This window comes from Microcaecilia unicolor, chromosome 3 (genome assembly GCF_901765095.1).
Source record: "Microcaecilia unicolor chromosome 3, aMicUni1.1, whole genome shotgun sequence".
NCBI classification, from domain to species: Eukaryota; Metazoa; Chordata; class Amphibia; order Gymnophiona; family Siphonopidae; genus Microcaecilia; species Microcaecilia unicolor.
Window position 1 is genome coordinate 509,240,788 of NC_044033.1, and position 25,244 is coordinate 509,266,031.

General features: G+C 45.7%; 1 protein-coding gene across 2 annotated transcripts in view; it reads right to left on the reverse strand.

Annotated features, from left to right (window-relative positions):
* NT5E (5'-nucleotidase ecto) overlaps positions 1-25,244 on the reverse strand; it is a 502,044-nt gene that overhangs the window by 447,790 nt on the left and 29,010 nt on the right. For both annotated transcript variants that reach the window (XM_030199135.1, XM_030199136.1), the window contains exon 2: positions 11,329-11,551. In XM_030199135.1, the coding sequence (XP_030054995.1) occupies positions 11,329-11,551 (223 nt within the window). The remainder of the gene's footprint in view (positions 1-11,328; positions 11,552-25,244) is intronic.

The window sequence follows — 25,244 nt, forward strand, 5'->3', positions numbered from 1 at the left end:
TCGATCTACTCCACTCTTAGTGTAAAGGTGATATTCTCATATTCCCTTTGAGCTTTCCTTACCTCAGCTTCAAATGATAATGCGTTGTCCTTGAGCTTTCCATTCTATGGAAATGCTATCTAATATAATAAAACGCACCCTCAACGTTCTGAGGACAACGTTCTGAAGTCACTCAGACTCCCAGAATGGTTCGTAAGTTCGTGGTGGTGAAGCCACTGACCAAGACTCGCTGCCCCGCCCTCGCGTCAAACATAATGACGTCGATGGCGGAAAACCGAAAGAAAAACGAAAGAAGGGACCGCATTCAGGCAGGGGGAGGAGTAGGGAAACACGCGGAGCGTGTTTCCCTACTCCTCCCCCTGCCTAGGAAACGCTGGGAAACAACCTCGCAAACCACCCGAAAGCTAAGAAGTTAAAATGAAGCCCCGCACACAGAATGACCGAGGAACAACACACCGCAACAACCAACAAAGCACATCAAAAGAAAAGAAGCCCAGCCAACAAAATGATGGAGGTGCAACAACCACCCCGAGCCGCCCCCACCCCCCCAAAGCCACCCACCGTCACGTAGCTTTGCTGGCGGGGGACACGAAACCCCGCCAGCACAAGTCCTGTCTTCAGACTCTGGCGTGAACTTCAGCATTTACTAGCCTATGCAGGCAGGGCTTCTGTGTGTCTGACGTCATGCCACGTGCAGGACGTCCGACGCACAGAACCCCGCCCAGCAAAGGCTAGCAATGCCGAAGAACAAGCGGAGTCAGCAGACAACAAAGGACTTCTGCTGGCGGGATTTTGGGTCGCCCGCCAGCAAAACAACGTAACGAACGGTGGGTGGGATGGCGGCGGCGGGGGGGGGGGGGAGACATCACACGGAGGAGCCAATGACGGCAATAAACGAAAAAAAAAAAACCGGCAATCTGCCAGCGCTACCTTCCCTCATCTTCAAAACAATGCTTCCAAACCCCCCCCCCCCCCCCCCACTCACTCACTCATCTGGCAGCGGTTCCTGAACCCCCCCAACCAAACACACACACTTACTCACTCTCATTTGGCCACACTTCCTAAACCCCCCCCCCCCCAACACACACATACACACACTCACTCTCTCATCTGGCAGCGCTTCCTGAAAACCCTGCCCCCACACACACACACTCACTCACTCATCTGGCAAACCCCTCTCCTCCCCACCACACACACATTCACGCTCTCATCCGGCAGTGCTTCCTGAAACCCCTGCCCCCCACACACGCTCACTCATCTGGCACCGGTTCCTGAACCCCCCCCCCCCCCACACACCCCTCCCCCCCACACACTCTGTCACATATGGCAGCGCTTCCAGAAACCCTGTACACACATACACACACACACTCACTCACTCTCATCTGGCAGCGCTTCCTGAAACCCCTGCCACAACCACACACAGTCACTCACTAATCTGGCAGCCGTTCCTGAACCCCACCCCCCCACACACACACTTACTTACTCACTCTTATTTGGCCACACTTCCTGAACCACCCCACCACCACCACCACACACACTCTCTCTCATCTGGCAGCGCTTCCTGAACCCCCCCCCCCCCCCCCCTACACACACAAACTCACTCATCTGCAAACGCTTGATAAACCGCCCCCCCCCCCCCCACACAAACGCTCACTCATCTGGCAGCGCTTCCAGACCCCCCCCCCCCCACACCCCTCTTCTTCAAAGCTGAACCAACCAACACAACCAACACACCCCTCCAACATACACACTCTCAACTGCCATCGCTTCCTGAACCCCCGCCCCCCCCCACACACACACACTCACTCTGTCTCATCTGGCAGCGCTTCCTGAAACCCCTGCCACCCCACACACACAGTCACTCACTAATCTGGCAGCCATTCCTGACCCCCCCCCCCCCCCCACACACTTGCTCACTCACTCTCATTTGGCCCTGCTTCCTGAACCCCCCCCCCCCCCCACACACACACAAACATTCACTCTCTCATCTGCCAGTGCTTCCTGAACCCACGCCACAAACACTCACTCTCATCTGGCAATGCTTGAAAAACCGCCCCCCACACATACACACTCACTCATCTGGCAGCACTTCCTGAACCACCCACACCCCTCTTCTTTCAAGCTCAACCCCCCAAACTCCCCCCCCCCCCCACACACACACACACTCACTCTCATCTGGCAGCGCTTCCTGAACCCCCCCCACCCCCCCCCCCCCCCACACACTCACTCTCTCTCTCTCTCTCTCTCTCTCATCTGGCAGCGCTTCCTGAAACACCATACACACACACTCACTCTCTCTCTCATCTGGCAGCGCTTCCTGAACCCCCTGCCCCCCCCCCCACACTCACTCACAATGTCATCTGGCATTGCTTCCTGAACCCCCCCCCCCACCCACACACACTCACTCTCATCTGCCAGCGCTTCCTGAACACCCCACACCCCTCTTCTTCCAAGCTGAACCCCTCCAACACATCCCCCCCTACACACACACACTCTCTCTCCCCCTCCTCCAGCACACCAATTGCTTAGGTGCAGTGGCGGCAATCTGAGACACCAGAGAGAGAGGGGGGGGCCTGACACCATAGAGAGAGAGGGAGGGAGGTATCTCTGTCACACACACACTTTCTCTCTCACAGACAATGTCTTTCTGTCTCTCACTCTCACACACTCTATGTCTCACAGTGTATCACATTCACTCTCTATGTGTCACACAGTCACTTACACACTCGCTTGGTCTCATACAGTCAGTCTCACAGAGAATCAGTGTCTCACACACACTCTCTCACACACACTGTATCTGTGTGAAACACACTCTCTCTCTATCACACTGTGTCTCACATACCCAACTGCACACACTCACATTCTCACACTCTCTCACAGACACACTCACACCCAGACTCACTCTCTCTCTCACACACACACACACTCGCACTTTCACTCTCTCTCTCACACACAGTCACTCTCACATACACTCTCCCAAACATACACACTCCGAGGAAAACCTTGCTAGCGCCCGTTTCATTTGTGTCAGAAACGGGCCTTTTTTTACTAGTTTTCTAATATTTATTTGAAGCCTGTCATATATTTGAATGTTTCAATCATCACTCTCCTTTCTCTGTTTCTAGAGGCCTTCTTGGCACCTCTAGTCTCTATGAATGGCTTACACTACTACATTTGATGCACCATTTTGGTAGCTCTCCTTTGAGCTGCCTCTGCTTTGCAAATGTCCTTTGGTAGATGCTGTCCTCAAAATTCACAGTGATCAAGGTGACATCTCTCCAGATTCCTCTAGACATGTAAATACTACTTCCTTCTTCATTTTATGCACCCAAGAATACTTGGCTCAATGGGTAAGAAACACCAGGTTTAGACAGCTTAGTAACATAAGGATAGATGTAGTAGTTTTCTATCTTTTTTTGGCATAAGATATAAGAAATGAGGAATGATTTTTGGTCAAGAGACACAGGGGCATGACACTAACCAATGTGTACCAATGATATTCATCCACATTAATCTATGTCTCTTTCTCTTTCCTTCTTCTCCCCCCTTCCCCTCCCCCCCCCCCCCCCAGGTCTAGCAGCTCTCCAGCTCTCTTCTACCCTTTGCTCCCCACCAGGTCCATTACTTATTTTTCATCCTCCATGGCTCCCTCACTAGACACCCTGCACCTGGCCCCAACCTATCACTAAAGGCAGAAGTGATGCCCAATTACTCCTGCTTCCGGAATTACCATCTTTCAACACATGGCAGCATTCTGATAGTGATGCTGGAGTGAGAAACTATTGGGCACACTTGCCTTTAGAAGCGCATGATGGCAGGGCGGAATTTTAGAAAATGTTGTGACCCTCTATTATCCCTACTTTACAATCTTTTTTCACTCAATTTGTGACTAGGGGGGAACTCCCACAATCTCTTCAATTGGCCCAGATAGTATTACTTTTAAAACCGGGTAAAGATCCAGTAAAGCCATCTTTTTATATTACTATATCTCTTCTGAATGTGGAGACTAAGTTATTTGCAAAGATCTCAGCTAACCGTTTGGCCCAGGTAATTCCTAATCTGATAGCGGAGCCACAGGTGGGGTCTGACCGTGGGCGAATCATCTCTCATAATATGCACAAAATTCTTATCTTGCTGGAGCAGGCAGAGAGGACGCAGTTTTGACGCAGAGAAGACTTTTGATCGGGTAATTTGGGGGTTCCTTTTTGCTACTCTGCGTCGTTATGGTATTACAGGGTTTTTTCTGGCAGCCATACACACGCTCTATAAATCTCTGAAGGAGCAGATACAAGTGAATGCGGTTTCCTCCTCAGTGTTTGGGATCCATCATGGCACTCGTCAGGGCTGTCCCATCTCTATTGCTTTTTCTGTTAGCTTTGGATCCCTTGGTAAAGGGAAATTATGGGCAATCAAGACATTAAGGGAGTTAGAATGGGGCCCTATGAATTCTAACGGTCAGCTTTTACGGATGATTTATTGGTGAATCTTACCGAACTCCAGACATCTTTACTGACACTCATGGAGAGTTTTGAGGAATATGGCGATTTTTCGGGCTTTAAGCTGAACTTACATAAGTCCCTGGCACTGCCCACTATGTCATCTGTCGGGGAGACGTGGGAGGGCCCTTATCCATTATAACGGGAGACCACTTCCTTTCGATATTTGGGTATTCATTTGCCTTTTTGGATCTCTATGCTCTATAAGGTTAATTTACCTGTTTTATTGAACTATACCAGACTTAATTTGGCTAAGTGGACAAATTTTCCGTTATCAGTTCATGGTAGGATTCAACTCTTTAATATGATATTATTTCCTAAATGGCTTTATAGCCTTCAATTGCTCCCTCTTAAATTATTGAAATGTGACTTGAATGCTCTGAGGAAGCTTTTGACCCTTTTTTGTTGGGCAGGACAGAAGCCCAGAATGTCCTTCAAAATCTTCTTGGATCTTGGTGGTATAGGTCTCCCGGACCTACGATTGTATAATTATGCCTGCTTGCTTTGTCATTTGGGTGATTGGGTATTGGAGGAGCAAATTTTCACGCCTCGAGAGTTTGAGGCGGCATATTGTTCCTCATGGCATATCAATTGTCTCCTGCATTGTTCGTCGGACCTCTTACCTCCTGGGTATCGTCGAAGTGTGTTGATTCATCCACTGAGAAAGGTATGGCAATATTTGGTTCCACTTCTGGGTGGAGGGCCAGAGATCTCAGATCAGCTTCCTATTCTGGGTAATTTGCAGTTTTCCCTTGGGCAGGATAATGCTAATTTTCGGTGTTGGGAGAAGCGAGGTGTCTCTCTAATGCAGCATGTCTTGAATGATGAGGTTCAGATGCTTTCCTGGGATGTATTGCAGGCCCGAAGGGTTGTTGAACCTAGAGACTCTTTGGCGTATCAATTGCAGCATTATATTAGGTCCTTAGACTTGTCTGCTCTGCATCTATCTCTGGGCGAACGCCTTTGGTTACTCTTTGACAAATTTATAGAGGGGGGGTCTGTCGGTCTCTGCCCTTCATAAAGCATTGCAATTAATTTCCCTGGTTTGGCAGTATGAGGAGCTTATTTATAAATGGAGTTGAGATTTAGGCATATCTGCTACATCCCTGAACTTGTGGGCGCTTATTAAACGTATCCCGGAGATCTCAGTGAGTGCTGAGGTGCGGGAGTGTCAGTTCCGCACTCTACACAGGGAATATTTTATGCAAGAACAAGTGTTTAGGGCGGGTGGAGTGGATTCCCTGGTTTGCCAAAAATGTCAACAAGGTCATAATTCTTTCTTTCATGCTATCTGGAGCTGTCCAAAGATAAAATGGCCGCCGTCTAGAAGGTCGAGGAAACCGTTAGCTCCGGAGACTTCGTTTTAATCGTCTGATCTTTGGCTGTGGATTGGCCCGTTTCTAGCTGGGTCTGCGCCTGGCTCAGTTCGGGGTGCCTGGGGAGTTTGCTGGGTTGCTGACTGGCCGTCCTTGGTGAGCGCCCGACTCTACCCAACGCCTGTATTGCCGAGGCCCGATCGTGTTGAGGGTGCAGCGACAGGTGGCATGTACTTCGGACCGGCACTTGCTCAACTTGCTGGATCTAGAGCGCTGCAGAGAGTCTGATGTGTTGCTGGTCAGCCTGACCCTGGTGATCAGTTGATTTTGACGATTTCTGGAGATTTAGCCAGTCCGCTGACGTCTCTGTTCTCCACCTCCACTGAATGCCGCCCAGACGTGCTGGCAGGCCTTGATCTTCAACTGCAGAGCGCCGCCTGCACTCCGATCGCATCCTGCACCTCTTCCCACTCAGCTGATCTTCATGTGCGAAGCTGACCGGCGTGAGAGGAGCAGAGCGTCACACCAGCTGTTCGGGGGTCCGGAAGTACAAGTGAGGTTGCCTCTTCCACGTTGTTTCCTCTTTTTGTGGGGAATCTACTGCCTCTGCATCTGCCGCCCTGAGCTTAGCAACCTGCTGGCCTGTTTTGTCAGGGTTGTTCTTCCGGTCCCCGTCTCCACTACCGGCTGCTCTGCGGCTCTTCAACTTCCTCCTGTCTGGTGGAACAGGTTGTGTCTATGGAGGAGGAACGTTTGGATGAAATGCACCGCTAAGGATCCTTCCACAGACCTATTGATGGAAGTCTAACATCTGAACCGGCAAGTTGCATCCACCTCATCAGCCTCTGCAGCGACCGGAGTCTTTTCAAGAGCCCACTATCACTACCTGCCTTCAATATGGACATGTTTAAGTCTTTCTTTGCCTGCTATTTTCTATCGTTATTTTCCATCTCTCTTTCAGTTTCTCCTGTGGAAAACAATCACATTCCCATCCTACATAATCCATATAGATTATGAAGCCGACCTTTCAGTCTTTCAGTCAAACGTTTGTTGCATGGCAAGTATTGCCGACTCACGAATACACCAGCCAAGGACCGTCAACTTGTTTGCATTTCTTCATTGCAGTCCCTGGAGCCCTCCTGCTGTACTATCCGTGTGGGCTACGCAAATGCTAGATCAGTGGTCAATAAAGCTTCTATTTTCGCAGACTGGATCATGCTAGATAACCTTGACCTGGTCTTTATTACAGAAACTTGGGTCCAAAATCAAACAGATCCTATTTTACTTGACTTATGCCCCTCAGGTTATAAACTAGTCCACTGGCCATGGTCTGGAAAGAGAGGTTGTGGTATTGCAATTATTTATCGCTCCAACTTCATTATTGAACCCATTGCAAACTCCATTAAACCGCATCTTGAAATCGCTTCAGTAAGAATCCTTAATAATACCTTATTTGGTCATCTGACCTGTATCTTGTTATACCGGCCACCTAGCAACTGGAGCGAAGCACAGCCTATTTTTGCGGATTTTATTTCTAATACATGTTTGTCCGACCCCAATGTACTCGTCCTGGGAGACATTAATTTCCACCTTGAAAACTATTCCTCTACCCACACGCGTGACTGCTTAGACTTCCTTCATTCTTGGGATTTCTACTGCTGGAATTCTCAAGCTACCCACTCAAAAGGTCACACTCTTGATCTCCTCTCCCTCAAATCGGCCAATCGGCATAATTTGCAAATAACTAATGTCCTTTGGTCAGATCATTTAAAGCTCAACTGTTCCATTTTATGGAAGGTAAAACGCCCACAGCGCACTCAAGCCCAAACGTCATACAAAACAAGCCCAAAGGTATTCTGGCAGTCCATCTATGAGTCAGATTGGCCTGACCCGGTAGATTCGGAAAGCTTCTTCCTCAACTGGGACGATCGATGCAGCAGCATTTGGATACCATAGCACCCCTCAGAACATGATCTACAAAAAGGAAAGTGGCTGCCCCATGGTTTAATGATGACCTCAGAAAATTCAAAACCAATAGCAGACGACTTGAATGGGCATGGAGAAAGTGCCAGGATACTCAACATCTTAATGCATGGAAGCAATCTCACTTACTCCAGTGTGTCCCTACCTGCTTTCTAACTGATCTGACGCAACATTTCAACTTCATACTCGGTAATGGCAAGTTCCCAGTCAGCTATGGAAACATCTTACTTACCCCAGTACCCAAAGATGCCAAGAAAAAAGCAATGACCTGTCCAACTATCGGCCGATTGCATCTATTCCGCTCTTTGTGAAACTAATGGAGAGCATGGTGAATAAACAACTCTAGTATTTAGACAAGTTCAATATTTTGCACGACTCACAGTCGGGATTCCGTCTGCTCCATAGTACCGAGTCCATGCTCGTCACTCTCCTGATCAACTTTAAGAGGGAAATAGCTGTTGGAAAGAGTATTTTGCTTTTACAGTTCAACATGTCTAGTGCCTTTGATATGGTAAACCATAACAACTTGCTGCAGTTCCTTGATTACTTTGGAGCCAGTGGAAATGTATTAGCCTGGTTGAAAGGCTTTTTAACATCAAGAACTTACCAAGTTAACTCCAGCACTAGATTATCACCTCTTTGGAAAGCAGACTGTGGTGTGCCGCAGGGTTCCCCACTTTCGCCAACTCTCTTCAACATAATGTTGATTCCTTTGGCCACGGCCCTTTCCAAACTTGGGCTCAACCCGTTTATTTACACAGATGACATCACTATCTTTATTCCTTTTAAAAAAGACCTAAGTGAAATTACCGATGAAATACGACTAGGATTACACACCATGCTTGACTGGGCCAACTCATTTAAATTCAAATTCAATACTGAGAAAACTCATTGTCTAATTCTCTCCTCTCCCTATAACAAATTCACGCCCCCAGCATTAATCACTCCTGAGCTTGTCTTGCCAGTCTCGGAGTCCCTAAAAGTATTCACAACTTAGTTCGATCCCTAGTCATAAGCCGCCTTGATTACTGCAATGGAATTTATGGGGGGTGCACAGATAAGCTCCTAAAAAAACTACAAACTGCCCAGAACACAGCGGCCAGGCTTATCTTTGGTAAATCGAGATTCGATAGTTCAAGACCACTGCGTGAGAAGCTGCACTGGCTTCCTGTGAAGGACCAAATCGCTTTTAAAATTTGCACTCTGGTGCACAAAATCGTCTACGGTGAAGCTCCTGCTTATATGGACACCCTAATTAACCTGCTGCAAATCAGCTCGTTCATACTTAACTCTCCATTACCCAGTTTTTTGTGGCCTCAAGTATAAGACCACCTATGCATCCACCTTCTCCTATCTTAGCGCTCAATTGTGGAATGGGCTGCCTCAATTGGTCAAACTTACTCCTGATCACCCGACCTTCAAGAAGCGCCTTAAGACCTTCCTCTTTGGTAAAGCATACGCTCCAAACCCGCCTGGTGCCTCTTCCTTCTGAATTACAACTATCGTAGCGACATACTGATTACCGCTACTCTTTCCCCTTTTCCCACCTTGCTATTTCCCTTTCTCTCTTACAATATTCATTGTTTGTTTGCTGCATTGCTGTGTGTTTTTTATAGCCTGATGTATGCCACTTTGAGCCTGCCCATAGGTAGGAATATTGTGGGATATAAATGCTGTAAATAAATAAATAAAGCAATTCTGGAAAGCTATTTTAACTTATTTTCAGAGATTGCTGGGTCAGAATCTGCCTGTTTCTCCGGCAGGGTTGTTGATAAATATGAAGTTTTTCATATTCCTAAATCGTTCACAGGCTCTGCTTATTCGTAAGGCAGGAGCCCTGGGTAAGTGGGTTGTTTTGAGTACATGGGTTGGAGACGAGGTCCCTTCCTTTTGGGCCTGGAGAAATTGAATGCATACCTTAATGCTTTTAGAGCAGAAATCTGCTAAATGCTCACCTAAACGAAGGAAGTTATTTCTTGCAGTGTGGGAGAAGTACATCCAATACCTTTCGCATAAGGCCAGGAGCTTGATCTCAAATTCCTTTTGAATTGTTGCTATTTTTACTGGTAGTGTGAGACACATACAATTGCTTGGAGGCCTTGGACGGCATTAACCTCAGGCTTGTCGGGGTGTTTTTTGTTTATAGGTTATGTAGATGATGGGCTCTGGATAATGATATTGTTATAAGCTCTAGTGAGGTACAAGGTATAGCGTGGAAGTGGGGGTTGTTCTTGCGGAAACCAAAAAATTTTTTGGATGATGAGTTTGTTGTCAGGTGACTTTGTTCCTATTACGAGCACTGAATTGCAATTGTTTAAATGTCTTTGCCTGACTGTATTGTTATCTTTGCTACATCATTAATAAAAATTGTTAAACCATAGAAACACATGATGGGGGGGGGGGGGGGGGGAAGAGGTGTGGAGGTTGGAAGAGGGTTGGAAGGATGTCCGAGAGGGGTGGGGGGAGGGGTCAATGGGTGCTGCCGTTGGCTCACAGGCTTTGCATTGCAGAAAAATGTACATGAGATCCAGCCAAGAAAATGGGCAAACACCTCATCATCTTGCTAGACACTTTTCCCTGGATTCTACAAAGGTTGCCCAAACTTGGGTGCGGATCCCAGATGCGCACATGCAAACTAGTTAATGAGCTATTAACCATTACTGATGTTAATTGGCACTAATTAGGACTTATGCGCAGATCTGCCTAAGTGCTGTTCTATTACACTGCATGCCTAAATTGTCTCGCATGCAACTCAAAAAGGGGTATGGCCATGGGTGGATCAGCAGTGTTCCCACAATTTGGGCATAGTGTTATAGAATAGTTTCATTTATCTGCCCAACTGCCACGAGATGCACGACAGCGTTTACAGAAGGTTTCAGCAGGCATAAGTCCTCATGCCCAAAGCTGAGCATAGGAATCTGCTGTAAGCGTTATTCTATAAAGGGCATTGAACTCAGAGTGCCCTTTATAGAATAGTGCTTAGCATGGATTCTTTCCATAGCCATTTACTGCATCTGGCCCTATATTCCTTCTGAAGCAGGAAGACTTAAGAATAAGAAATAAAGTCTTGATTGCCTAATCACTTTTTATTCTTCCCAGCCCAATGTTGTGTTGGAAAGAAATTATACATAAGAGGCCAAGAATATCTGCTTGTCTAGGAGCAAAAAACTCTGCAAAAATGTAACGGAATAGGACCAGATTTGGCTCAAGGGAAAGAGAGTTCAGAAATTAGGCTAGACTGGACCAGAAGTTTCAGAGAAAAAAAAAAAAGACCCCAAAACAGCCCATTCCATTTGTATGGAAGAGGCAGTCCAGTTGCTGCAGCAGCAGCAACAGCATACAAACATTGATAAACACCCTACTCTTGTTTTCCATGCATAGGCCTTTATCCACTGTCACTTACTATGTTACAATGTAATAGTTACAAAAAATTTTAAACATAAAAAACCCTTCAAATTTATGTTATTGCTTCTTATAACAAAACCACTATAAATAGAAGAATTGTCTAAACGTTAAAGAAACACATACAGTACCTGTGCTGGAAAGGGTCGGTGTCTCCTTTGAGGTATATCCAATGATTCCCACCTTTTCAGAACCAACTTGAAGTATCTTATATGGAAGGTAATACCCAGTGATGTTTGGTGAGAGCTGCTTGTCCGATTTGATGTTGGCACTCAAAATTGGAAATGCTACCTTCTTGAGCAGTGGATTCAATAGTCCTTCCACACCATTATCGAATTCATGGTTCCCAAGTGCCTAAAGCAAAAGAAAAATTGGGGGCAAGAGTTAAAAACTCATTTATTAATTGATATAGCATTGGTAAATAAATAGCACCCTTTGTATGTTTAATCCTTGAAACACCATCTACACTGAACTGCTTGTTCATAAAACATATGCTGTGTATTACTGAAATGTAATGCCATATAAGTTTTAGAAGAAAAACAGGAGAAAAATAATATTTTCTCTCGCTTTTCTTCTAAAGCTTATACATATTATCCATATGGTGCAGAAAGATAAAAGGAATGGAGTCTGGAGTTCACAGTGGAGGAGAAAGATACAGATAAGAGAGATTCACCCAATGAATGGAGTTCCTGGGAAGGAGTGTAGGGAGAGATAAGAGTGGAGAGAAACTAAGGAGCTGTAGAGTAAATGCACTTGTAAGTCAATAAGAGGAGTCTGAATTGTATGCAAAAATGGATAAGGAGCAAATGAAGTGACTTGAGAGAGATAACATGAGCATAGCGACACTGGAGGAATATAAAAGTCATGCAGCAGAGTTTTGAACATATTGAAGAGAAGAGAGATGGCTTAGTAGGAGACCTGTGAGAAGCAAGTTGCAGTAGTCTAAGCGAGAGGTGATAAGAGTGTGGATAAGGGTTTTGGTACTGTGCTCAGAAAGGTAGGGACAAATTTTAGAAGAGTCAATGATGACCCCAAGGTTATGAGCTGATGAGACAGGGAACATGAGAGTGTTTATCCACAGAGATGGAGAATGGAGAAGTGGGTCTATGGGGGAAAAATAAGAAGCTCAGTCTTGGCATGTACTTTCAGATGGTGGTGAGACATCCAGGCAGCAATGTCAGACAGGCAGGTTGAGACTTGGACCTGGATTCCTGCTGAAATTTCTGGTGTGGAGACATAGATTTGGGAGTCATCAGCATAGAGGTGATACTGAAAATCATGGGAGGAGATCAGAGCACCAAGGGAAGAAGTATAGATGGAGAAAAGAAGAGGTCCCAAGACAGAGCCCTGAGGTACACCAACTGATAGAGGGATAGACATGGAGGAGGATCCACCAGAGCACACACTAAAAGTGCAATGGGAGAGAAGAAGAAAACCAAGTAAGAACAGAGCCCTGAAATCCAAATGAGAACAGCGTATCAAGGAGTAGGTGGTGATCAACAGTGTCAAAAGCAGCAGAGAGATCGAGAAGGATGAGGATACAGACCTTTGGATCTGGCCAGAAACAGGTCATTGGAGACTTTAGCAAGGGCTGTTTCAGTTGAATGTAGAGGGCAAAAGCCAGATTGAAATGGGTCAAGAATAGCTTGAGATGAAAGAAAGTCAAGACAATGGCTATGAACAGCACGTTCAAGTATCTTGAATAGGAAAGGGAGGAGGGAGATGGGGTGATACTTGGAAAAGTGGTAGGGTCCCTTGGAAGGGCGGTAGGATCCAATAAAGGTTTTTTGAGGAGTGGTGTAACTACAGCATCTTTGAAGGCATCAGGAACAGCTGCAATGGAAAGTGAAAGATTGAAGGCATGATAGAAGCAGGGGTTGAAGGAGGGATGAGAGAATAGACTGAGGGAAGGAAAGATGGAGGTGACTTGGTTGAGAACTCAAGGTTAATCTTGTGAACCTGATCACAAAAGTACTCAGCCATAGTCTGGGGAAAAAGTGAAGGAGGGGTTAGAGGTGAAGGCACTTTAAGGAGAGAGTTCATTGTGGCAAAGAGACGTTGAGGGTTTGAGTCAAGAGAGTTTGTCAAGTGGATGTAGTAGTCTTGTTTGGCAATGGAAAGAGCAGACTGGAAGGAGGTCAGCAAGAATTTGAAATTTATTTAAGTCAGAATGGGAACAGGATTTCAGCCCAAGGTATTCAGCAGATCGGCACAGGAAAGTAGGTAGCAGATTCTAGAGGTCAGCCATTGCATGGGTTTGGTATGCCTTATACAATGGGGAATAGGAGGAGCGAGGGTATCCAGAGCAGTGGCGAGAACAGTATTATAGGAAGAGACAGACAGTCTCATTGACAGACTTGGATAACATAGTGGTTAAGAAGAGGGATGAAACCAGGGGCGTAGCCAGATGGCCAATTGTGGGTGGGCCTGAGCCTAAGGTGGGTGGGCATGGAATTCATCCCCCCCCCCCCGTTTGCTCCTCTCTCCACCTCTCCCTGCCCACAAACCCCAAATATTAAATACTTGAGCTGGCGGGGATCCCCAAACCCTGCCAACTGAAGATTTCCTCCTCCTCCTGAAGCAGCCAGCACTTGCTTCAAATTGATGGTGCTGCTGGCAGGACATGCTTGCTGTGCATGCTCAGTGTTTTTGCTTGTGCGAAAACTGAGCATGTGCAGAAGGGCCAGTCTCAACCTCAGTTCAAGGCAAGTGCTGCTGGCCAACATTTGGAAGAGTGGGGACTGCCCAAGGACAGAAAATCTTCAGCTGGCAAGGTTTGGGGATCCCCACCAGCCACAGCAAGAGTGTCACAATTTTGGGTGGGCCTGAGTCCAAAATGGGTGGGCCCTGGCCCACCCAGGCCCACCTGTGGCTACGCCACTGGATGAAACACTGGTGGAGAGAGAACAAGTCAATAGCCTGAAGATTCCTAAATGTATAGGGGGAGATTGGATGGGACTGGGGGGAGGTGTTTAAGTGTGAAAGTTATCACTGTGCTGATTGATTAGGTTAGCAGCCTCCTAAATCTTTTCTCTGAAGAAGATTTTCTCCATGACACAGCACATCAGCATGCTTTTCCTAAACATGCTCTCTTATGTCTGAAGTATGGAAAAATGTGAGTCTCAGGGAGCCAATACCCAAAATAGAAGTTCATGATGCCATATCAAAAATATCATAGGTTAATTAGATCATGTATTTTTTGTACTCCTTCCCTTTATTCACTAGCGAATGGAGCTGTTTGGCTTTCTCCCAAGAGTGTCAATAAACTCCCCAATACCACACACAATGTTTCATAATTACATGCCCATGAAGAGATGGAAGTGAGCGCAGCATTCTGAAAATACTTCCTTCTGGAAGATTGCAGTACCTAAGCTTCTCTCCATGGGGGCACAAATGAACAAGTCTTGGAACATCTGGCCCTTCTGAGAACAGATTCGACCACGATGGAATGGTGAGGAAGCTGCTGGTTCTCAAATTCGGGAGACTTCCAGATTCTGTATGTACAGTCAACCTTCTTATTTAAAAGGCATTGCAGAAGGGGTCTCCTATATTCTCGTCTACACATCCTTGAAGATTCTGTGAATGGGCACTGTCATGGTTCCTGGGGAGAGGGGTCAAGGAATTGGAGGATATCCAATGTTTCTGCCCTGGGTTCCTTCTCTATCTTTAATTCAAATGTATGGATTCAGCCATTTCCCACATAATATCAACGAATGAGAGATCCTCAGGAGGGGATTTTATTCTCTCATTGGTGGAGATGGGTTTCATTCTTCAGAGAATATCTCTGGCTCATAATCAGAAACCTAGGAGTGCTCAAAAATCAGATTACAAAAGCATTCCAGTGGAAAAGCCTAGGTCTCTCCTTGTCTCAACCTATTAACACTGATGTTACATCTTGGATGAGGATCTCTAATGTATCAGTAAAGCTTCCTTCATTACGCTGCAGATTGAAAATGGTGCAGCCAACATCCATTGTGAGTCCCTTTGATGCCCTGGTGCTTGCTCCAGCAGGCAGTGAGCAAGTCTTGAGGACCAGCAGAATCTGTCTCTGCATCAAAACCAATGGTGTGACGATGCAGTATCAAGCTGAGCAAAGACACACTATCCACTTGTCAAGTCTACTCCCAAGCTGTTCCACAAAGACTGCCATTGACAAGGTATACAGAAAACAGTAGGAGTAGCCATGTCCTCCTGAGTCACTTGAGAAGTATGAAATGCCTTGGGTCCTTGAAGTATGTTGCATCCCCTATGATGCTGAGGATTGGGGCATTTCAAAGAGACCAACAACCTTGGTGCTCTCAGCACTATGATCTGAAGTGTCGTCATCTTGATGTGCCAAAGCCTCTGCCTACCATCCAGCATTACAAGCCCTCAGCAAAGTCTAGGACAAATCCTTCTTCAGGCAGGACTTGGATGATGACCAAGCCCAATGGCCTTTACCCTTTTACTCATTGCCTAGATTGAAGATACAGTCTCAGTGCAGATGCATCCCCTGTGTCTGATGCAGCTCCAGGATCCACACAGACAGATGCTCCCAATGCCTTAGTTGATGGACTAGGTTTCTCAGCACCAAAAATTCTTAAGACGCTGCTGGTCACAACCACAAAGACCTCACGTGAACACCTGAACACAATTTACAATGACAGGGATCACAGTCAGGCCCTAGGCACTGCAGGCAGCAGTTATGAGTGTCTGTGATGGATATGGTTCTGTTGCACTGAGTGTACTTCTTAAAAGTCACTGGGGGATTTTTTTCTGAGACACATCATCCAGAAAATTAGCTGAATTTAAATCAAATGACTCAATTTTGACAAATAAACAAACAAAAAAATACACATACACATCCTGACTGGAGTCTGAGGTCTTCAATGAAGACCTAAACCAGCCTGACTGCAAAATAAGGAAACTTGAAAACAGCCAAAAACCTATCTAAGATGGTACTGGGAAAAAATACCACACAACAGGACTAGCTTACAAAATCAAGTAGAAAATCTTGATGTGAGCTTTGGCGATGCACAATAGACTGGCTCCACAGAAAAATTTAGAGGTGGTCCCAATGTGACAGAACAGGTTGGAAGTGATGCACATGCACAGTGAAGTGACTCAAAAGCTTCTTGTAATAAAGTTGGAAACACTTTACTCTGCAGGCTTCATCAGTGGTCACCATGCTGTGAGAACTTGCTATCCTGCTTGTCCTTGAAGAAATAAAGTCACGTGTAGGTGGGTGAACAGCCATTTGTGGGTAGGAGCAGAGTCTGATAATGGAAAACACTGGTGGGTTCTGCCTCTTGTGTGCTCATCTTTTTATTTTTGGGCTCCAATGAATAACTTTGGCTCACTAAATAATTGGATATTCCCTTCTGTAGTTTATAGTTTATTTGAATTTGCTCTACTGCCATGACTAACTAGAAGATCGCAGTGGTGTACAAAAATCCAAAATGGATAGAAAAAGGAAGGAAATACAGTATATTGATAGGAAAGAGAACCACTCACACTTCCACACACAGAACAGAAATAGGGTAGAATTAAAGGAGGTAAACAATAAATAGACTAAGGGAGAGGGGAGTGGGAAGGACAGCAAGTATAGGACAATGGCAGACAGCCCAGTGGCCATTCCCAGGCTGGGCCAAATGCTTGGACAAACAACCAGGCCTTTGGGCCGGCTTTAAAATTTTTAATTGAGAGTTCTGCCCAAAGATGAAGGGGGAGGGAGTTCCAAAATGAAGGGGCAGTGAAAAAGAATGAACAATGCCTGGTCAATTCTAGTTAGGCGAACTTAGGACCAGGTAGGGCTAGCTGGTGGTTATTTAAAGAACGAAGGAGGCGAACTGGGGAATTTCGGGTAGTAAGAGCGGATAGATATTATGGGAGACCAAGTATGTGGGCTTTAAATGTAAGTGTTAGTAGTTTAAATCTGTGTGTAGTAAATATCTATAAAACCCAAACATAAAGCTGGTATTCATTGCTTGGGGTCCATGACAAGGGTCTGAATTAACTAGTATATCATATAAACAGAAAAATTGGAGGATGCAATAAAAATGATCAGCCTTAAAGCAATGGAGCGTATTTCTTCATACAATGCATAAACGCTATGCAAAACATTCCACTGGATATTTTGGTGGACTTCAGCATGAGGGTTTTTTTTTAATTGAAATATATCAACTATTTAAGAAAAGAAATTAAGAAAAAATAAAAAATAATAATACATGAATATTTATCACATTACAAAAATTCTAGCCTACATCAAGAAAAGAACTAACACTACAATTTTAAATCCGTTTCATAAGAAAAAGCACTAACAAAGAATTTTTACAGTGTGGATAAACTGAAAAAACCCCGAATTAAACTTGAAAACCTCTATTTTGCATCTAAAGAATTAACAACCAACTTAGTTGAAAAAAAAGTCTTCAAATGAGCAGGATCAAGGAAAATATATGAATGGTTCTCATATGTAACCAGATTCTTGCAAGGAAATTTCAAAAAGAATGTTCCCTCCCACAGCCAAAACTCAAGGTTTAAGCAGCAGGAAGGTTTTTCATCTTAATTGGGTTGATATGGCCATATATGGAAAAATTAACACTACTTGACCACAAAAAGGTACACACTTCTTCTGAAAACAAGCTTTTAACATCATCATCTTCTTTTCTACAGAGCCCAACGTAACCAACAAAGTGGCTCGGATGCTATCTTGAGAGGATTCCAAAAATTTAGTTGTAATCAATAGAAATAAAACATGGAAAAGAAAATATGATGATACCTTTTTTATTGGACATAACTTAACACATTTCTTGATTAGCTTTCGAAGGTTGCCCTTCTTTGTCAGATCGGAAATAAGCAAATGTTGGTAGATGACAGTATATATATGAGTGAAACATCAAAGCATTTCAGTGACAGTCTATTTTTTTCTCCTATACTAGTATAATATTTTCAATGATGTATGTTTATATGCGCCATGGCTGGTGTAAGGGGGTGTGGCTATCATAGGGGTGGAGTCATATGTGGTGACCCCGCCCATAATTAGTACCAGCACTTCGCAATGAGTAATTAGATTTTGGGTTGCTGTTTGGGCACTCGGTCTCTGAAAGGTTCGCCATCACTGCCCTAGACTTTTAACTAATTTATCCAACTCGTCACCAACAAGATATGATCCTCAAAAGTGGAGGTGGAGTGGAGGAGTGGCCTAGTGGTTAGGGTGGTAGACTTTGGTCCTGGGGAACTGAGGAACTGACTTCGATTCCCACTTCAGGCACAGGCAGCTCCTTGTGACTCTGGGTAAGTCACTTAACCCTCCATTGCCCCAGGTACAAATAAGTACCTGTATACAATATGTAAGCCGCATTGAGCCTGCCATGAGTGGGAAAGCGCGGGATACAAAGGTAACCAAAAAAAAAAAGGGGGAACTTACTGACCCTTAGATTTAGAGGCCACATCAGCTGACCAACCTCGAAACCAAAGTGATCGACAGGCCACAACGCTTAAAGCCATAGAAGAGGCCCTCAAAAAATCATATACGGCAGAGTTTCCCAAACTGTGCGCTGCGGCACCCTGGTGTGCCATGGCAAATCCCAACCTCCCTCCCACCCAAACCAGTATGAAGACAGCAGCGGCAGAAAATCAAATACAAAAAAAAGCAAGTTCAGGGCTGCGGCAGCATTCAAGCATGTGCTGTCAGTTCTGCTGGTCCTCTGCCCCCGGAACTGGAAGTTGATGTCAGCAGGGGTAGAGGACCAGCAGATCAGACAGCACATGCCTGAAGGCTGTAGTGGCCCCGCACCTTTTTTCTTGGCATGGCCACTGGGGACAGGGAGCAGGAGGTGTCCGAGACTCGCTGAGGTGACTGCCAAGGAGGCTTAGAGGCATATTTTCAAAGCACTTAGCCTTCCAAAGTTCCATAGGTTTCTATGGAACTTTGGAAGGCTAAGTGCTTTGAAAATATGCCTCTAAGTCTTGCTTTGAAAATACACCTCAATGTGTGCCTAATGAAAACAGGAGACCGGATGAAGTCAAAAAGTTGAAGTTAATAGGTCAGTCTCTGTTTACCTTCCCATTAAAAAAAAAAGCAAGCAAACCTATGAGCTATTGCATCCAAGATGTCATTCTTTATTGTTGGTAGCATTTTTTATTTAATCTCAGTTACATTTTTAAACATGCTGGCTTGTGCAGCATACAGATGTACAAAGAGGAAGTATAATAATGGAATAACTTTTCATAGGTAGAATAGTAATTTTGTTATAAATCGTAATTAGTGTGTCATCTGGAGGGGCTGGTTATAGGGACACCCTGGCAGTTAAATTTGTGCAGAGAAAAAGATGGAGACCTGTGTGGCGGGGGAGGGGGGGAAGAGACCTGTGTGGTCAGGGGTGAAGCTCGGCATGGTGGGGGAGCGAAGACCAATGTGGCCGGGGGAGGTGCCGCGAAAATTTGCTCGGACACGAAGGGTGCCGTGAACTGAAAAAGTTTGGGAACCACTGATATAAGGTATCCGCTAAGAAAGCCAAGCCCATCTCTTATCTTAGTCACCTCTGTGTCCACTAAGAAGAAGTCATCCAAAGACCTATCCAAAACTTGCTTGGACCAACGAAAACAAGCCCTGGCCACCAAAGAACCACAGATTGACGGTGCGCACAGACATCAAAAGAAGTCTTTAAAAAAGATTCCATACGCCGATCTTGCACATCCTTCAGAGCTATGTCTCCATCAACAGGGACTGTATTGCGCTTGGTAACTGCAGAAACCACTGTATCAACCACAGGAGGCTTAAGGAGATCCTTGTCTGGATCCAGAACTGGGTAAAGTCGAAGCATGGATCTGGAAAGACTAAATGGAGCATCTGGCACGTTCCACTGTGCTTGAATGATATCTCTGATATCCTGATGCATAGAAAAAGTTTTACCAGTCTTCCTAATGCCCTTGACCAAAAGGTCCACCTTGCGCTCCTGAACAACTACAGATGCCTCTTCAAAATTTAAGGCAGAAGAGACCAAAGCTATGAGCTCCTGCAAATCATCCATATGAAAAATCCATACTACAGAAGGATCCTCACCAGGCAAGAGTGTATCTGCTACAGGGTCTGTAGGAGCAGTTTCCTCAGAAAAGTTTGGTTCTTCCACACCAAGATCTTCCTCGAGGAAGGGCATGTCCACATCTAAATCTAATGCAGTGTCCTCCTCTAAACCCCAGAAAACCCTAGGCCAGTGATGGCGAACCTTTCAGAGACCGAGTGCCCAAACAGCCCCAAAATCTAATTATTTATCGCAAAGTGCCATTCCTCCTCCCCTCTCATCCCCCCTCCCCCTACCTCTCACCCTTCCCCCTCGTCCCCCCCCGAGTTACAGGGTCCCCCTCCCTCCCAGTTCGCCCCCTCCCTCTGAGTTCCACAGGGTCCCCTCTCCCTCCCAGTTCCAGGGTCCCCCTCCCCTCTCCCTCCCAGTTCCAGGGTCCCCAATCCCCTCTCCCTCCCAGTTCCAGGGCCAGGGTCCCCCCTCCCCTCTCCCAGTTCCAGGGTTGTCGTGGGAGGAACCAGAATGCTGCTTATTCAATGATTCTCTCCTATCAGCATTTTCCTACTACTGTGGTAGCCGATCTTTGTGCCGCACAAACGGAACGGTGTTTTATTTAATCCTGCAGTGCTGTCATAGTGAAAACACACCAGCAACCCTACATGGAGGCTGGTCTGACAAGGAAAACCAATGGCGTCAAAGATAAAAGCTTTTCCAGAGCAGCCCGCCCTCCGAGTACCAGGGCCCCCTTCCGAAATTTAAGTCATACCTGGTTGGGGTTAAGGCGGCGGCGTGCCATAGGTGCCATAGGTTCGCCATCACTGCCCTAGGCTGTTTGAGAGAGGATCTGAGGCCCCCTGACCCCTCAGGAGGAAGCACTGGAGAGGGATCTGATTGATGCATTAGAAATGCTCTATACATTTGCAAAACCCCCTTGAAATTCTCCCCCCTGTGAGTGCTCTGAAGTGGTAGGCTGTGCCTGCAAAATGGCAGCGCTTCCCGCCAAAACCAGAAGCTGAAAATGAGCACCTGTTTGCATTGGAGAGGAAACCATGACTCCCAACACACACCCTGACTCTGAAGAAAGCGACAGAACCTCTTTGTCAGTACAAAATTTACAAACACCGGAAGCCATAAGATCTCTACGCTGGCATACTACACAATGCTGCAGCTTCTCTGCCATAACGCAAGGCTTTTTTTTTTTTTAACGCCACAGAAAAACAAAATGAGCTCCACTAAGGGCAGGAAAGAGAGCCACTAAATACAGGCTGCAATACAAACGAGGTAAAACAGAAGTCGAGCTGCTTTGCTCGTTTGTTGGGGGATTTTTGTGTTTTGGGGTTTTTTTTAAACACAGAAGCAGCATGGCCTCTCTCCCTGTCCTCAGCCCTTCCCTCGAAGGGGCTGAGGTTAGTGCATCGTGGAAGACCCAATCAGCATTAGATTGCACAAACAAATGAAGTTGGGAGGAAGTTGTTTGGGGGGGGGGGGGGGGGAGGGACCCGGCTACCCGAGTGTGACACCCCCAAGGCTGTCAGAGAACCTCCGTGGGCCTCTGCATCTGTTGGTAACAAAACTTGGCGCCCCCTTTTTTAAAACCCCATTGCACAGAAGAAAGAATAGAACCAGGAAAACAAAATTTTAAGTTTTTTTTTTTAACCAAGAGAGCTTAAACAGAAAAAGACAGAAAAAAAAAAAAAAGAATAGGAGACTGAAGGGCTCACCACCTTTCACCTGCTGTGGAGATTGAGAATACTGGATCTCATTCTAGCTAGCCAGGGCTCTTATTGGCTCTCAGGAGAGTCAGACTTCTCAGTCTCCACCTGCTGGAAGGAGTGCACAACCTATCAGCCACTTTCTGGGCTGGTCCGCAGGGACGCTAAGGAAACAAATTATTAACCACAACAGTTAGAAATGTCACTGTAGATTCCAGTGTTTCTCTAAATCAGTGATTCTCAAACCTGTCCTGGGGGAACCCCAGCCAGTCAGGTTTTCAGGATATCCACAATATTTAGACAATATCCGAAAACTCCTATCATATATTTCACTCCGAAGATACATAAAAGTTTGAATGACCCCCCCCCCCCCCCCCCCCCCCCCCGGTCGCCCTATTGTTTCGGGCTGTGAATCATTATTTGAACCTCTGTCGCAGTTTTTAGATTTTTATCTGCAACCTTGTTTAAAGTCTATAGCCTCATATGTAAGAGATTCAGATCACTTGCTTCAAATTTTACAAACAATACAAGTGGATGCCAATCAAGAGATCTGTTTGGTGACGCTTGATGTCACGGCATTGTACAAGAATATCCCCCAAGGGGAAACAGTGATTCTGATTAAGAGACTACTGGATACTTTATCTGTGCCGAGTCAACTGATACAATTGCTGGGCAGCATTGCTGAGTTGGTTATCCTATATCCTGTCTTCCGCAACCTGGTCCAATCACTCGTATTAAGCCATCTAGATTACTGCAACTCATTATACGCAGGCTGCAAAGAACAAATTATGAGAAAACTTCAGACAGCCCAAAATACAGCAGCCAGACTCATTTTCGGAAAACCAAAATACGAAAGCGCAGCACCATTGCGCGAGAAACTACACTGGCTCCCACTCAGGGAACGTATCACCTTTAAAATATGCACGTTAGTGCACAAAATCATTCACGGTGAAGCCCCTGCATACATGTCTGACTTGGTAGACCTGCCACCCAGAAATGCCAAAAAATCATCCAGAACTTTCCTCAACCTCCACTTCCCTAAGTGCAAAGGCATAAAGTATAAAGTACTACATGCATCAACCTTCTCATACAAGAGCACGCAACTCTGGAACGCACTGCCACGCGGCCTGAGAGCGGTCTATGAGCTGACAGACTTCCGCAAACGATTGAAGACCTATCTCTTTGACAAAACATACCGCAAGGATCAAAACATATTAATCCCATATGCACCATAACAAAGCCTCAAGATATTACCCCATGTACTCCACTTCCCCGTACTCTCCCCCATTCAACAATCTACCCGCAGATAAAAAATGTCTACCCCATCGCCCTCTTGCTATTACTCGATCAGCGCAGTAATTCCCCAACGTCATATCCTTAAGCTTCTATGCCCCAAAGGTGATTGATCTGACTCTGTCTTCCTTAACTATTCACAATGTAAACCATAATCATAATGTAACAAATTGTACTTCCATCATTTACAATGTATTGTAAGCCACACTGAGCCCGCAAATAGGTGGGAAAATGTGGGATACAAATGCAATTAAATAAATAAATAAATAAAATATATAATAATTCTCACCTCCAACGTTCTGTGCTTGGGACCTTGGCTCCCTAGAGGTGGTGGTCTGCTAGGCAGACACGCACTGACGTCACTGACGTCATGACAGCTGATTCCAAGGCAAGGGGAGGAGTAGGGAAACACACGCAGCGTGTTTCCCTACTCCTCCCCCTGCCTCGGAATCATCGTTCACCCCCCCGCGCTTCGGCCCGCCGAAAACCGCCCCCCACTGCCGTTGTGGACTACCTGTGCTGACGGGGGACCCAAACCCCCGACAGCCGAAGTGCTGTTGTGCCCTTCATGTTGCTGCCTCAATCATCTTCTCTGCAAGTTTCTCTGCGTGCGTCTGACTTCAGTCGCACGCAGAGGAACTTCCAGAGAAGATGATTGAGGCAGCAACGCGAAGGGCACAACAGCACTTCGGCTGTCAGGGATTTGGGTCCCCCGTCAGCACAGGTAGTCCAGAACGGCGGCACCGCGGCGGGGGGGGGGGGGCGGTTTTCACCGGCATGGGGGGGGGGTCGAGGGGGCCATAGCGTGGGGGGGGGGGGGGGAAGAAATTGCCTGCCTAGGGCCCGTTTCCTTGCCTTCAGAAATGGGCCTTTTTTTTACTAGTTTATCATAATTTTTTCAAAATTCAAAAATTTTTTCCTCATCAAATAAAAGGCATTGCAATGGGGGCTAATGTAGCCCCCACTATTGCATGCCTATATATGGGCCAACTACAGAGACAATCAATCTATACGAATCAATATTATGGTGGAGTGAAGAATTGACTACGGTATATAGATGATATTCTGGTAGTATGGCAGGGGACAGAAACAAATTTATTGAAGTTCTTAGGTAGTTTGGATTTAATAAGCCCCCTTATCAAATTTGTGCACCATATTGGGCATAATGAAGTTAACTTTTTAGATGTTAATATCAGATGGATTAACGGGGAGTTTATTACTAAGATTTATTGGAAAGACACTGACCGCAATGCAATATTGCATTATCGCAGTCACCATCCCCCTGCTTTGAAGAATAGTATACTGGCGAGCTAATTACTCCGGGTTCGCAGGTTATGTAGTTCCCGACATGAATATACCCAACAAGCCCAGCAGATGATTTCGAGGTTTCAACAAAGAGGCTATCCAGGTAAAATTTTAAGACAAGCCTCTAAGAGGGCATTTAATAATCATAATGAATGGCAGTTTCAGAATGTAGGGAAACGGAAAAATGAACATCTAACCTGCGTGTTATCCTATACTAAATTATCTAATCAAATAGTTCAAATTATAAAACGACGCTGGTCCATATTGGGCATACATAAGATTTTTCAGGAGTTTCCACAGTTTGCCTTTTCTCGAGGTAGAAATTTGGGTGAGCAATTAAAGAGTGGCGGTGGCCGCCTTGAGGGACCTGAGGATGGTGGCCATGTGAGGTGTGATCACTGTGTGTACTGTTGTTATGCGATGCAAGTCAAAGAAGTAATCATCCCCCATACAGGCAAGAGATACCGTTTGCATACGCATACCAATTGTGAGACTGCTAATTGTGTGTATGGGATAAAATGCCCATGCAATTTATGGTACATTGGCTTAACTACCAGGAAGATTAAAGTTAGAATAGCCCAACATTTGAGTAATCTTCATACTGGTCGAGCAGAAGCTCCACTTGTCTCTCATTGGGCTGAAGTTAAGCATGAAGTACAAGATTTACAATTTGTAGTTCTTAATCATATTGAATCTGACAGGGGAGGGAATATATCTTTGATGTTATTAAAAAAA